The 16,509-nt window shown below is 37.7% G+C and overlaps 1 protein-coding gene across 2 annotated transcripts in view; it reads right to left on the bottom strand.

The window, feature by feature from the left end:
- Positions 1-16,509, bottom strand: part of KHDRBS2 (KH RNA binding domain containing, signal transduction associated 2) — a 597,540-nt gene that overhangs the window by 79,090 nt on the left and 501,941 nt on the right. Inside the window, exon 7 of one of the 2 annotated variants that reach the window (XM_054195575.1) lies at positions 2,634-2,656. The exons of the other annotated variant lie outside the window; for it this stretch is intronic. Coding sequence (XP_054051550.1) covers positions 2,634-2,656 — 23 coding nt within the window. The remainder of the gene's footprint in view (positions 1-2,633; positions 2,657-16,509) is intronic. 2 annotated transcript variants of the gene reach the window in all.

Below are 16,509 nucleotides of genomic sequence, written 5' to 3'. Positions count from 1 at the left end.
AATTTCACAAGCAAACACAAGCTTTTCCAATGTTCCTAAAGTCTTAGAATTAATTCTGACCAATGAAAATGACAGCAGGAATGGTGGAGAGACATCTAAAAACACATGAAAGATGTTAACTTCATTGCAAGTAGCTAAATTGAGATTACTTACTTCTGAGTATTAATATCTTGCTGTCAGCTTTGAAATCGTGGTAATTTTATGACTTAGCTGACTTTCAAATATTGTTGTTTATCTACACTGCTCAAAGACATTGGATAAAAATAAACAAATTTACAGCTTGGAGAAGAAACTCTGTCCAGTAATAAATAAAACATTTTCAGCTCTACATATCCTTAACCTCATGATTAACCTCTATCTTGAGAAAAAAGTATTACCCAAATGCAAACAAGATCATTTTTATTATTCAGTAATATAAAAATCACAAAGATATTTGTAAGAAAGCTGCTAATTAAGTCTACCATCCACATAAAATCAAGCCTGTTATCATTCAGTGTTGAAGCTAATTTCATGAGTTATAGTCAGAATGGAAAACTACTGGATGGAAAACTATTTTCAGAAACGCATAAACATATCAAATGATTAAATACACAGAAATGCAGTACATTTATTAAACTAAATTTTATCATGTTAATGTGTGTATAATCAACTGGAGAGCATACATTTCCAAGTCTTTCCAAATAACATAAATTAAACAAAAATGGGGGAGAGGGTGTAAGGAATAGACTATTAAGATCATAGAAAAAACACAATTACCTTTGCTTTTAGTGACAGGTTTTCCTGCATGGCAACTTGGAGCCTGCACGCAACCGTGTCAAGTATATTCATGACCCTTAATCACGAAAGATTTTGTGGATCTACAGAATATTTCACAAATTGGCTTTTGTATTATATATGTTAGGGTCAACTGGATATTTGCTTAAAAAAGGAAATTAAATAAGATTAAATCCCATTACATAAACCTTGCTTGCTTTATAATGCCTTATTAAGTAGGGGTAAATAGGATTTATGCTAATCCACAAATTTATACCATTAATCCTATTTTACAGTGCATTTATTTCTGAGTTTTTTTTCTATTAAATACTATGGTCCTTCCAACATTTTCTGAGTACTAGACATTCATGTAATAAAATAGCAAGGATGATTGCTTGGATTAAACATCTTGCCCGATCTATACAATTACAATTTGTATGGTCGTTACCTGACCCTAGAATGAGTGATGAGCATTTGACAAAGACATGGCAATTTGTTAGCATTGCCTGCTGGCCTGAGTGACACTTTTATATTACCTCCATTTTTCGTCCTGGTCTTTTCAAAGCTTTGGTTTCTGATTAAATTCTAGGACAGCCAGTTGCTGCAGCCTCTAAAATATACTTTTGAAATAGCTTTGATAATGCTGTGTCATTCAAATATTCTGGCACATTCTTTTCTGTATACTGTATGCTCCACTCTACCTTCCACCCCTCTGTTCACAAATCACTGTGACTAATAATGTTGCACAGCAATCAAAGGGCTGCTTATTGGCACAGCACATGGTCACTAGCTGTAAGATACCATCGAAATACAAATCAAACTAAACACAAGCATACAGTCTTCTAACAGTAATCATTCAGGATTCTTGGACAAGGCAGCTATTAACGATACAGAAAGCTGCTACAAGGGCAGGTGCAACACCGGCCATTTTGGTCTGAAATCGCCCTGTATCCTAGAAATCCCTTTGATGTAATACAGCCTGCATTGTAGCTGCGTACATCCCAGACTTTGCCCTTCCTTAAGGAATAGTCTGTGGAGCCCGGCTACCATGCACATATTCACCCACCTACATGCACTTTCCTGAGGTGTGTTGTTGCTGTTTCAGAAGTACTAATTTTTCCATAGTTGCATAGCCATACACTATGCAATGCAACATGTTCTTATTTTTCTTGTGGGCAGCGAACTCACCTCTGATCGTGAGTGTAAGAGCTTGATCAACATTAGTATATCTAGAATCATAGAATGGTGTGGGTTGGAAGGGACCTTAAAGATCATATAGTTCCAAATCCCCTGCCATGGGCAGGGACACCTCCCACAAGACCAGGCTGCTCAAAGCCCCATCCAGCCTGGCCTTGAACACTTCCAGGGATGGGGCATCCACAACTTCTCTGGGCAACTGGCTCCAGTGCCTCACCACCCTCACAGTAAAGAACTTCTTCCTAATATCTAATCTAAATCTCCCCTTTTTCAGTTTAAAATTGTTACCCCTTGTCCTATCACTACACTTCCTGATAAAGAGTCCCTCCCCATCCTTCCTGTAGGCCCCCTTCAGGTACTGGAAGGCCACTATAAGGTCTCCCCGGAGCCTTCTCTTCTCCAGGCTGAACAACCCCAACTCTCTCAGCCTGTCCTCATAGCAGAGGTGCTCCAGCCCTATCAGTTACCCAAAGCCAGTCACACTGATGCAATCCTGTTCCTTTCCATGGAGTTTCCTTCACTTCACGCTGGTGCACAAAGGATTAAAAGCAAGCACCACCTGCCATCTCTGTGGCCACTTCTCCAAGCCCTTCCTAATGCTTCTTCTGCACAACTGCTTCTGCATCTCAACATTAGCTTTTGATGTCCTTTCAAGACGGATCTTCAGATTATAAATATATCACAAAGTACCCAGTGGCATCGTGTCCTTTCTAAGATAGATAGGTTGAGGTTTTAACAGAATGGAAAACCTTCAAGGAAATCTAGGCATTGTAGAGAAAAAGGTGATGCCAACAGTAACCTCTTATAATTCGTTTATGGCCCTTTTCATTACTTTTCTCACAATAATTTTGATTGGGTCATTTATTGATGAAAATGCCTTATCTTGCCAAACTTAATACCTTACTAAAGCTTTACTTCAGGATTATTTCCACAGATGTTAGTGACATTGTGCATGAAGTAACATTATGAGAACATCAGCATTTGGCCCATAGCTTTTTAGTATGGAGTAACCCCTTAAAACCAAACTCAGCAGGAAAAAATGAATCCTGTGATTTTACTAATCTATTTTGTACTAGTATTGTTTTTTAATGCATGAAATAATTTTCATATTTTATCTGTTAATAAAATCCATAGGTGCTTCTTTTCCTACCTCTATTAAAATGATACACAACTTTGATTTCAGTCTGGCTTTTTTGGCTTTAGTATAAAAGAAAGGAGAATTGCTAATGAAGTTGAAGCCTTTTTTTCCTAATATGTAAGTATTAATATATGTTCAGCTTGAAAGAAATGCAGCAAATTCTTGCAGTTCAAATCAAGCTCCTACATATGTACATTTAAATAAGATGGTACGGAGGCATAGATTTTTGTGTATTGTATAATAAGATACATTTATTATAGATTATACCATTGTCATAATTTGGACTCCAACTTGGACTTATGATAGTTGTACTCATCTTAGACTAGTAGTTAAAAATTACAATCTGTTTTTTTTTTTTAGCTTGTTTCATTATAAAAAATATACAACCCCAAAATAACTTTAGTTTAGACTCATCTCATAGTGAACTTAATGCTTAATCATCTGTTGCACTGTAAAGATCATAGTTATTACAAGGAAAAGGAACAAATGCTAAACTACATCTCCTGTTTAGAAAGATTTTTATATATGAGTAATTCAGTGTAAAATAAACCCCATAAATAGTTTCAGATGTAATAGTTATTCCTTTTAAAATATACTGTTCAGCATGTAGTATGTCTAGTGCTAACAATGCTTTGCCAAACATATAAACAAGGTGTGAAATATGCATACAAATACTGCAGACAGACATCATCTATGTCAGTAATGAAGATGCTGGGAGATACAGAGACCACGATAATGAGAAAGACCACTTTAATGAAAGAAAGATTTTTTTGACAGAGATTTCAAGTAGGATGGGTTGAACATTCAGTAGAATCTTTACATTAGTTCATAGTAATTGTGGAGATTGTCCTGGAAATACATTAATTTTCTATTTTTATATTTGTAAAATGTTCGTCAGTAGCTTGTGTTATAACTGAGACTCATTCACCGCTTTTTCCTCCCCTATCCTGTAACAGCTACCTAAGTACAAACAACCAACACAGTGTTAAAATGATAACACAGAGAAAAAAGAGCATATTGCCTTCAGTGATGATAACATTTTACTGCAGAATTGTCCCCTTCTGACTTCTGACAGTTTGCAATGACTGTATGGACCGCTCTCAGCTATGTTCTTTGCTCTACTCCATCAGCACCCAGGTGGTCCCCAAGGGTTCCTCAGGACTCAAGAGGCAGCAGAAGACGGCCCTTAGATGTAATCTTTACAGAGCATAAAACTGGATACTCTGCTCCAGTCTCCTCACTACAGCAGAGCTCGATTTCAGCTGTGTGCTGGGTCTGTTAAAGTAAAGGACCTCGTCCATCATGGTCCCTGTTTTGCTCAGTGACAAGAAACAGATCTTGTGTGCAGCTTGGGTATATCTACATTAGTGATCTAAAGTGCCTGGGTGGTTCTTCTTAGGTGTGAATTTACCTTGCCTCTATATTCAGTGTCATCTGGTGGTACTGAAGCAGTAATGTAGACACGCTCATTGTGGCAAGTTTATTTTGTGCTCCTGCTTTGTTAGAGCAAGTTACTGCAGAATATGACGTTTTTGTTTATTTTTTCTTCAGTAAAATGTCACTCTCATATATATATATATATTTTTTTTTTCTAATAAGGATACAACGTGAATTAATTCACCCTTGTAGTACATCTGTAAAAGATCATATTCATACTTTGATTTGTATCACTTTTGAGATTGAATATCCCAGAAAGTCTTCTTCTAGCCCAGTCGGGTCAGTGGGAAGCTTCTCCATTCACACAGCTGCTCTTTCATGTTCTTCAGAGATGCCTACTCTTCTTAGACGACTTTATAAAGGGTTTATATTTTTAGGAAGGCTAGACCAAGTGGCAGGACTAGGCACACGTATTTCAGGCTCATTACAGTTTTGTTAGGTACCATCTAAGCCTAACTCACGGTTTATCTTTTGTTCTTTGCATCAGATTCAGTGATAAGGAGTCATCGTATTATCATCTGCTATGCAGCTGACCGAAATTGATGCTGACGTGAAAACCTTCGTTCCAAAGGTAAGAAAGAGAACTATTTAACCTTTACTCATCACTGTCTGTGTACTTGGTCTCAGCAAGCTCAAGGGGAAGAAGATGAGTAGGTCTGCAAACAGAAACTAATTTTTACCAGCCTCCTTGGAACTTTAAATCTGGAAATGTCATTTCAAAGACACTAATACTTTGTTACTAACTGGAGTTCATAGTTACATATGCGGAGAAAAGTAGTTCTGAATATACAAACATCAACACTTTGACTTCTTGCCTATGCCAATATTATTGTTTTAATTTGCAGCGGCCATTATTTGACCAGTACCTTTCTACATGGGTTCTTATTTTTGACATATTTCAGTATTGCAGCTCTTGATCTTGTAAAACAGACTAATATAAAGCAGTGATTTAGTTTCATTACTGGCAACATCTCAGGGCATATTTCCCAGGACTGTACTATATCACACTATACATTACCTCAGTTGACAGCTTTGGGGTTGTATTTTATTAAAATGTTAAAATACCAGCAATTTCTCTTTTAACTATAAAGTACCTTGTATGTACAGACAAAAGTGGTCCCTGTAGAAAGTGTATTCTTTGTGGAGAAAACCCACAGTTTAACATTTTCTTCACATCATTTTTCCAACAGAAGATGACTTTCCGTTAAAAAAAAAACAACAAAAGCCCAAACAAATATCTAATAAGAACTAGAATATAACACTATTTACTTATGTGTGGCAATTAATATACTGCCAAGAAAATACAGTCTGCTTAAAACTACTAAATGTTGCAAAAAGCGTCAACTTTCAGTAGTTGTTACTGTCCCCAAGGACTGGGGATGGTCCTCCATAATGCTGTAGCATATAAGAGAGTTCCCCTTCCTGAGAAGTAGGCCATTTGGACAACTAATAAACACACGAGAGAATTTAATTTACTTACATGCCTAATAAGAAATCTAGAATCCATATATAGTCAATCAAGAGAGACAGTGGTTTTGAGGATTGGTTTTGGTTATTTGTTTCAAAACCACATCTGGATGAGCATTATGAAAAAAAAATATATGCAGCATGAGACTGTTTTCACCTCTGAAAAAGATTAATTTTATGCAACTGTCACAAACAGTCTCAGTTCTCTTTCCTGAATTTTGCTGTGATAAATCCATGCCTTCACTGGATTTACTCCACATTTACAACACTGTAAGAACAGAGTTCAGACTCCAGATGTTTATTTCATTGACAAAGAATCCTCCATCACTGCTCTATGCTCTATCACACTATGTTCAGTAAAAGTCAATATAACTATCAGCTATGATAACTGGTAAGCTTAGGTCACTACAAACAATTGTTTTCGTATATCTATGAATCGTTACAGACGCATTGTCTGTAAGGCATGTCTGCTGCCATGAAATGTCAAAAGGCAGCAATTTCTCTTTTAATAAGAAAATATAATATATATAAGATCACAAAGTGGCCTCCACAAAAACATGTTTGGACCAAAAAACATGCTTAGTATGCTTCTTTGATGGTGCTCTCCCCACAGAAGAAGTCCTTCCCTTATTTTAGCCTGCTCATTTTTTGGCATGGAGGCTTCAAGACTGTAAATGTTCTGAGATGAAGAGTCTTACATTATACATAACTATACTCTAAGTGTATCACAAGGGATTTCTGTAGTCCTTGCATACTACTAAAACATAAAACTATTTTTAATCAATGTCGATGACAACTTGGCTTTTCCAAATATCTACGTACACAAGCGAGATTTTTGCCAGAAAAGATGTAGTAGAAGGGCTATCTGCTGCAAAAAATAGGGTGCTTTGACTAATAATACTGACCTCTAAATATCAGGGAATGGAAAAACGTAAGTTTTTGATCAAAAGATCTTGCATAGTCTTTGTACAAAATGACAAGTGTACATGGTCCTTCATCACCACTTTCAAGTGCCCCTGACATGAGATTACTGTTCCCTAGCCTGTAAATTTCTTTATTTTTTCTTTTATAGCAACAGACCTGTTCCATCAGCTTCCTGATGTAGTTTAAGGTTTTTTGAAAACATGACTCATCGCATTTGTAAATGCCTTCAGTTACTAACACTTTGAAGACATTTAGGATGATGCCTGCTTTGAAGCACAAGTCTGCACAACTGCCTCTTTAGATACTCAAGTCTAAAATTCAAATTCTCGAAATTGCCTTTATCACATACCACCTAAGCCAGAAATATGTAAGTTTTTGATCAATAAAATTCTTCGGATATCTGAAAATCAGTTGCCGGGTGTAACCAGAACTGTCTTAATGTTACCTTCCTGATATGATGAACTCCAGGCCCTACCTACAAAGCAAATCCTTTATGGTTTGAAAGGTCTGACGTCTTCCTTACCATCGCTGTCTCTGCACTGAAGGTTACTGGTATAGTGATATCAATGTGCGATATTATTTGGTTATTTAGTTGTCTGTATTTGTAGTACTAAAGGTTGGCACTATCTATCTAGAACAGGCTGGACATACAGTATTCTGCTTCACAGTTTCCCACTGCAGATACAACCTCTCAGTTACAGCATGAATCATTTAAAACTCCTAGCACTAAATTGCAGACTTACTATAGTAGCATTTATTAAAAAACATGCTCATTTGGAGCAGTAATTGTTCTGCTACCAGGGCACAACCCTTCATAACATCCCTTTAACAGTTTTTTTATGAAGATAGAAGTTTAATTTTTCCAGTAGCTACAAAGTGTAATGCATGAGTACCTTTCCTCATTTGTTTTTCATCATGTATCGCTACCCAGAGGCAATCATTAGCTAATTTGCTGATTTACGGTTGCAGTTTATGAGCTTTAAACAATGCTAGGCCATTATGGTTCCATTCTTAGTGCTATGAGAGGAAAATAACTGTCCTTTTACTCTAAGCTGCATAAAAAAGTCTCTCAATCTATGTGCTTCTTGGCTTCTCTCACATCTAAAACTGTTATTATATTGCCTTCCTTGCTAGAATTAACCCTAAATGGTGTTTAGTTTGCGTCTTCCTCCTAAACTGCAGAGAATCCTTTGCCACCTGTCACAATGCAAAGATGCAAAATGAGTTTATCAAAGGAAGTAACAGCTATTGCTTACCCAGTTTCCTAGTGAAACCCATGTCAAAAAGTTACTGCTGCTTATTTTGGTTGGGTTTTCCTTAGCTGCCCGAGACATCTTTTTTTAGCATATTTTAAAATGCAAGCAAATGAATTAAAGTTTAGCATGTCTGTTTAATTGCCCTAATGAGTACTGATAGGTAATGTGAAAAAATGCTCCTCTGCATGCTGGCAGAGGAGAGCAGGGAGGTGATGGCAGGGGGGGCAGGCCAGATACCACCCTGCCCAGCTCCTCCCATCACAGGAAGGAGCATCCATCACCAGCTATTGGTGGACTGTGTGTTTGTTACTGGAGGGACTCTGTGTGTGTGTCTCTGTGTGTGTCTGTGTAGGTGTGTGCAAAGGGCTCTGAGCATCTGGAGATGCTCAGCATCTGGAGCTGGAGCAGGGGCTTTTATGCCTGGGTGCCAGTAACTGGGGAGACTGGGATCCAGGGGCAGGTACTGGGCAGGCTGTGTGTCTGAGGACAGCACTGGGGGATCCACCTTGTACATACTTCCCACCAGCAGACCTTCATCCTTCTCATCCAGAGAAGGGAGCAGGATGAGGCCACTGGTGCTGCTCACTGGTTTGTGTGAGCGCTGAGTGTGCCTCTCGGCCTGTTCTTTATGGCTGGCCATGTGTATGTGCATACGTGCGCTGCATACAGGTGTTTGTATGTGTGCCTCCCGGGAATACATGCTCAGCCTCACTATTAGTCTGTCTTCGAATCCTGGTGATTCCAACATGTTTTCTGTAAATATGCCGTGGGGCAGAACAGAGTCTCTGGCTGACAAGTGGTGCTACAGGAAGGAGATCATTCTGTGGACAAGGCACTCTGGTTAAAATTAAAGCCTATTGTCTTCAACATCTTCCGTGTATTGCCTCTAGAAAGACCTAAGAATGAATAAGGGATTAGGGATTCTGATAAAGTTACCAAGCCTTTCTGTTGAAATGACTTAAAAGTCTCTTAAACCTAATTTAGTGAAATACAGGTTTTTCTCAAAAACATCTGAGTGAACTGAAGTTCTGGAAACAGAGCAAACAATCAAACAAGAAAAAAGCATCTGTCGCCACAAGCTTCTGGTGCGATTTGAAAAACCGAAATTGGAATTTTTGTTTATAATCTAAAAAAAAAGTCTTAGGCATGTGTCATGAAGCTGTACCATCAGACAGCTGAATTTTACACTAAATTACATATGATCAACCTCTGCCTAGCTAACATCTTACAGTTACATGTATTTTAGCAGAAACAGTGAAAAAATAACAGATTAAATCTGCAGAGAAATATAAGGTGTTTAAGAATCTCAATCCCAACAAAAGCACCGAATGGCAATGCAACTGCAGTTCATTTTAAAAGTGCTCTGCGCTGGCCTTTGACCCCAAGCAACCACTGAGCAGCAGAACAAGGGTTGGGCTGAACTCAGATGACTTTACCATACTTTTTAGTAGGCGGGTAACAGCCAGTAAACCCCAGCTACTGTTGCTGCTGGGGTGTGAGGGAGCGTGTTCTGTGTTTCTACTTACTGGAGGACCAGTTAAGATACGGGTCTTACCTCTTCATAAACCAGACAAAGATATGTTCCACTGCTGCTGGATCACTATATTCAGTTCTTATATCCATGTTTCAAAAAGCACATGGAAAAGTGGTCGTGATTACACAAGAGGTCAGACAAGATGTTTGTAATGATCCCTATCTATGAACTTGTGAATTTTAACATATGTAATAAGTTCTCCTTTGACTCACATCAGTGTAAATATTCCTTTGCTTTGACCAAGTAGTTGCATATTTTCATTGCAGCATGCTAAATATTACTCCCACTCTAACTAAATATTGCTCTGCATCATGTGATAAAGCACAGCGCCCATATAAGACCTCCTGGACCCTTGTCGCGTGTGTGAGAAGTCCCTAAATAATCCCAAATTAACCCTCTGATCATCTGTACCAGGTGATCTGTCCTTAGTTACTTAACAGGTGCTGAGCTCCATGTGCTCTGTTTTAACGTGATCCTTGATGATCTGCACAGATTCAGTGGGCACTGAAATGCTCTGCCTAAATAAACCCAAAACCCAGGGTTTCAGCCCCAGACAGACGGTAGTCTTCTTTGCAACCACTTTTACAAAACAGAGGAAAAATCTAAAGGCTTAAAGACATGAAAAGTTCCCCTAGAGGTCCAGCCTCCAAAGCCTTATTTAAACCACTGCAAGCCAGATCTAAACCACTGTAGGACACTCCTACAATCATGCACAGTCCTCTAATAAAACATGGGCACACGCTTATTTCTTTTGATTACTGATGAAAAAGTAGTAGGTACTCGATAGAAAGCTTGGTCTTATGCAGATACAGTGGATGTGTTTTGAATAAGGGGGATTTTTCATTGCACTTCCTTCATTTAAAGGCATTTGGTATAAAATTTAGGGACTTGAGTTGAAAAATGAAGAGCTAAAATAAAATGAATGGAAATGCAATTTAAACTACAGTCTGGACATCTTCCAACTGTCTTACAGAACTTAAGGAAAGAATGCAAATGCTCTGGAGAAGGGAAAACAACCACCTGTAAATCTGTCCTATTGATGATGAGATACTGTAGTAAAGGAAATAATTTAAGCCAGTGCAAACTTTTACTTAAATTAGCAATAACGAAGCATACTGCCACAGCTTGCCTAGTTTCATTTTTGGATAATCCTGAAAAATGGCACCTTTCTGGGACAGCAACGTGTAATTAATTTAATGATAATTCGTAGAATGACATTTCATCTAAGGCAGAGAGTTATTTTGAGGCTTTTACATTTTGGTCTTACATTTAAAAAAAAATTCCCTGGACATTGAGTTAGGCATAACTATTTGAAAATTAACAACCTTTTTAAAGATGACATTATTTGACATTTTTTCAGAAGAAAAAAAATCATAGGAGTGTGAAGTATTGCTTTGGTCACTGTTATTACTGGCCAGGATCCTCTTCTGGTTATCCCCTGTATCAAACAGCTCTCACGTTTTCTGGAACGCGCCCCTGTGACCTTATTTGTTTCCCTGTTAGTGCCAGACTTTCTCAGGAATTACTCTGATATTACTGGTGTCATGATTCAGTCTCTGTGTACGATCCTAAGAATGTCACCTTTTCTTCACCTGCTAGTTTAAATAATCACTTGAAATGTAGTTAATTTGTTGCACAAGAAATGGACTGTGGACTTCCCTCACCATTTATAAGTGTTCCCTCCCTTCTGCAAAAGTTTTACCTTCATCCTTACACCTACACAAAACACATAACAAGAACCACCAATTCCTCAGTCCACCTCCTCCTGAAATTCTTCTAAGGCCAGTTTTGAATATAATCCTCTTTTCTCCAACAATAAAAATGTACTCCCTAAGACATACTCTTGCAGATTACTATAGCACTGATGATATATGCACAAACTAGCCTTCATCCCAGCACATTCTAGCAGTTGGTACTTGCAACACATTACTGGCACCAGTTTAACACATACTAGACCACTATCAAAAACGTGGTGGACTGCCCGATGTTACTTCAATGACTAAACACCTCCATGTGCACACATACATATTTTGGAGTATGAGTCACTACCTTCCTTAAATCCTGCAGGGGAAAATGCAGAACTTTGTTGTGAAGGATTTTGTTAAAGCTAAGTTATTTATTCCCTCCTCTGCCTGTGATTAGATGGTATTTTGAAAGTAAATGTGAAGTCAGTAAAAAGTGTGAGGATGCCTGTATCTGACTCAGTAGCATACATTCAGATGAGGTTTAGGGCAATGCTGCTCCAACACTGCCACGGGGCTTCAGATGACTCAAAGCGCAGGAAGAATATTCAACAGGCTCAAAGGCTCCAGAATTTAAATACATGCAAACACATCACATCCAAATAGGATTTGCAAGTTCAGCTCAAAATATTTAGTATTGCAAGTCAGTGTTAAAAGTGAGCCCAGCAGAACAGCAGGTAAGTTCCCACTTCTCGTTCTCAAGTGCTACTTTATTCTGCTGCTCCCACGGCTGGTTGGTATAAGTCATTGGAAAACAGGGAGATACCAGTGGGAGTAAAGTGCTCCTTGAATTAAATGATGTTCAAAGGGCTAAATTGCACATAAAAGAACTGAATAAAATTGTACTCGTTCAAAGCATTTCAAAGGTGGTTTTTTTGGTTGCTTGCACGCCTAGGGATTTTATGTGATCACTAATACTACAACCGTTTAGAAAGGAGGAAGATGCTCACAACCTTTCTTGTCATATCTTGATTCTTATTAAACTAGCTTTGTTGTATCCTTTAGATGCTTCCATTTGCATTTTTGTGTCTGTATTATAGCTTTGTAGAAGAAATTGAAGTAGTCCAGATAACAGTCACGCCACTTTGTTAAAAGACATAAATAAAAATGTCATAAAATCCAGTAAGTTTCTGCCAGTTGCCTCCCACACTAGAGTCAAAATTGAACTTGGATATTAGTTTGAAGAACAAGGCAAAAAACATTTAACACCAAGATGCTTAGCGTTGGAAGTGGGAGGATGACATGCTTAATCAGAGACTGCACATGAAGTTTTCAAAATGCTATAATAGACCAATAAATTCCACGTGAATGGTTAGTACATAATGCATACGTTTGGGACATTAAGCACAAAGGCCAGGAAATATGGTCAATTTGTGTGACAAGCAACAATGGATACTTTTCACACCAACAACCTTCAGAGAGTTGAAAACAACAACAAGGAAGCAGATTCATTCGTTGCACTTCCTTGTACCACAGAAAAATATTTGAAGGTCAACCTGTATTACTAAGCCAGTTTTTCATAAACCTTTCTTTATCCAGGCCTAAAAATTCAAAAGATAGAGGTTATAGATGGTACTACAGTTTGAGCCCAACAGAAATCAGTTTTTGATTAAACCGGTGTGTTTTGAGAAGGAACTAGGGGTGGCTATCTGAAATAGTCATACCCAGATAAGTATAAGGGAATGGTTAGTCTGAACTGTTGCCTGGTGACAGAAGGTGAGCATCTCATTCATGCCAACATCATAAATTACAATCTCATAAAAGAATGTATTTTCAAAATTTGCTGGGACATGGGATTTTTGGGAAAAAAATATTCCAAGGAAATAATCCATACGTTCCGAAGCTCAATGAACAGTTACGTACTAATAATGTGAATGTATAGATCCTGGACAAAATATTGTCCTCCGTCCAAAAGATACATATCTCCAGAGGAAGAATTTAACTGTATTTCTAACATTACAAATTCATATCACACATAGTGTGAAGGTCTGTCTGTTTGTTTAATTTTTAAATTTTGAGAAAAATAAAATTTGTAGAGAAAAATGGATAAAAAGATGTACAATCTCACCATACATCATGGTTTCAATTTTTTAGTTGTGTAAGACCTGATCCTGCAAGGCATCAGCTGTTAGGAAATGTTCCGCAATGTATCACGTTGATTGAACCATTCAACTTTATGTATTTCAGAAATACACTTTCAGAGGAATTGTGCTAGCTATCATCCATTATGAACAACGGACCAGTCTTGTTCAAATATAAGTATGTTTTACGGCATGCGTGCAGATGGCCAGCCCTGTCCTGAGGTTAAGTTAATGGGACAATGACGTGAGAAACTGCTGGACTTTGCAGACAACAGAAGGAGAGGAGAAGCTGGCCAGTCCCGCGTTGGCCTAGACTGACAAGGCAAAAATGCAAGAAGACGCTACCAGAAACATGCAGAGTGAAAAGGGAAAATCAGTTACAATAATAAAATCACCTCTCTTCAGGCATGATTCTCCAACATCCTAAGTCCTTTGGCACTCACTGAATTTTATTTGGTATTGAAAGCATTCTCAGTATTTCAGTGTCTACTGTTTCTTATTTTTCTATACTCACAGCATCCTCTACCATGAACTTCTCCTCTCCGGTTTCTCCTCCACTCCATTACTTTCGTTCTCTTTTCTCCTCTTTATGAGCCACCCTTCTTCCTCAATATAAGCATAACAGGGTTTGTCGCTTTCCACTGTTCCAAATACTTCTGTCTTTCCTTAGACTTCATTCCTTTGTTTCAGCACCATCTCTACATTTTTCTCTGAAAATTCAAGTTTGCTGCCTTTTCTTGACTTCATCATCTGCTATGTTTATCGTACTTTTATTGCTCCCTCTTATCTCTTCCCTTCTTGCTGCAAGTTCTCCTTCAGGTTCTTCGTGTCATCTAAATCCGATTCGGTACACACATACCAACTCAAATCCAGAATAAAAAAGCTGGTCCACTGACTACTCAAGATGTATTCTAGCAATTTCCTTTTAGATGCTAGAAAATTGTACAGTCTGGAGGTTTATTTTAATCTTGCCGATTCTCTTTCAAAACACTTTAATTTTCAATGAATACATAATTTTTATGTATGCAAAACCAGTCTGAGATAGTCTTGCAACTGTACACTTCTTGAAATATCTGTTTGCTACAATTTTAGGGAACAGAATATTTCTCAGGAAAAAACAGTGCTGCCTCCCAAGCCGGAAACAGTATCGCTTTCAGCATATGTCATTGCTTGCAAGATATAAATACTGCTCTTGTGAAACTAATCTGATGCACTGCATCTGTCATTTTTTTCCATTTGATTACACTGCAGAAAAGTTTATGCAATCTAATGTGATTTGATAATACTGCATAATAAGTCCGTACAGAATACTAAGTGATTTGGGAGCAAGTGTTTCTCATATAAATGATATTTATTCTCTGCCAGTATTACAGAAACACACCAAAACGACTGATGAACAAACCACCTTCTTCTGTACGGTTTTCCTTTTAATGACTCATTTCGTGGGCTGTTGTGGTATTGACTGAAATATGAGGAGGCTGAAGTCCGGGGCAAATACTGAAGACTGGGACATCCTGATTTCGAATTCTAAATCTTATTCTTCGTTGAAGATTTCACTCCCCAAGATCCAAGCCCAAATTCTCAATCTGCTTTTTAATATTTTGAGCAATATTTTCAATGTTCCTTTCCTTTCATTTGTTTTCTACTCTGTTATGCAATTTTAGCTAAAGACCTGACTTTCAAGTAAACTGAAAACATTAAGTGTTGTACAGATTAAAGATGACTAACTTTTCTGTTAGGTTTCTGCTGCTTAATGAGTTTACCTTTGTGTATTTTCATACAGAAAAGTACGACTTTTTGCATCTAGCTAAAGTGCAACTGGGGGAAAACAGTTTGTGAAATAACTTCGGTGTTGACATTAACCTACATCATTTCTTTCATTTCAGTGCAAGAAGAGAAAATTCTACAGGAATATTCAGAAGTTAGGACCATTATTAATTCACTACAGCTAGCTTTCCTTATTAATGATTTTGACTATAATCAGAGACTTTTGGAACCAGAAAAAGCTTCTGTTCAATTTAGATTTAAGATCTGTGAAAGTTCAGGGGATAGGGAGAGTTGTCTTTAATTCAAAGCAAAACCACAATTTAAAATACAGGAATAAAGCAACTTTGGGCCCAGTGTTTGATGAACAGATTTCTGGAAGAGACTTTTTAAAAACGTTAATTTCTAAGAGGCTTTTTAAAAACTGAAGACTAAAAGTCACATGCATAAGTTGGATTTACTTGTTGCAAGATGTTTGAAATTTCTTGGCTCTTTTGTATCAACTTTTCAACCACCCATCCTTCGAAAATGAACTGCTTAAGGACTGGATCCTGATACATATCAATAGCAGTGAGCTTTCACTTGCCCTTCCCGCCCTCAGCCACCAGTCCACACTTTGTTAGAATGTACATATCTTGGCCCAGGCTTTGCTTTAATATATGTTTGCAAAGTGCCTATTATGCCGTATAAATAATGCGTGATAACTACAATGTTAATTCTACGGGTTTGGATAAATAATCAAGAAGAACAAATATGAAAGGTCTATTTGTTTTGGGGGCTATTTTTCTTCTCAGTGTAAGCTCCTTTGATACCAAGAGCTATTTGTAGAATCTCTTACATACCTTGCTGAAAAAGTCTCCTCTGGCAAGATGAATGTGCTTTTTAATACCACATTCATTATGACAGTGACGACATACTGCCTATAAACTGCAACTCTAGACATAAGTCAGGGATTCAGAAGAGACTTCTGTATCTTATATTCCACTTCTCAAAGCTTAGATCAAAGATACTGAAAACCAGATAAGCTGAAAGAGGCACCATCTATAATTTGGAGTAGAAAGCTTCTGGGTGAGAACAGAGGAGAGGAAACAAAAATCTGAAGAATACAAAACGGAGGGTTGCGGCACAACTGAATTTTCTCTCACACCCAACATGAAATGGCTTTTTAGTAAAGTCAGCAGTACCAAGAATAAATCCAGGCCAAGCAGATCAAGAG

This window comes from Rissa tridactyla, chromosome 3, assembly GCF_028500815.1.
Source record: "Rissa tridactyla isolate bRisTri1 chromosome 3, bRisTri1.patW.cur.20221130, whole genome shotgun sequence".
Classification (NCBI taxonomy): domain Eukaryota; kingdom Metazoa; phylum Chordata; class Aves; order Charadriiformes; family Laridae; genus Rissa; species Rissa tridactyla.
The sequence above is the reverse complement of the archived record's forward strand: the minus strand, read 5'-3'. Positions and strand labels throughout refer to the sequence as shown.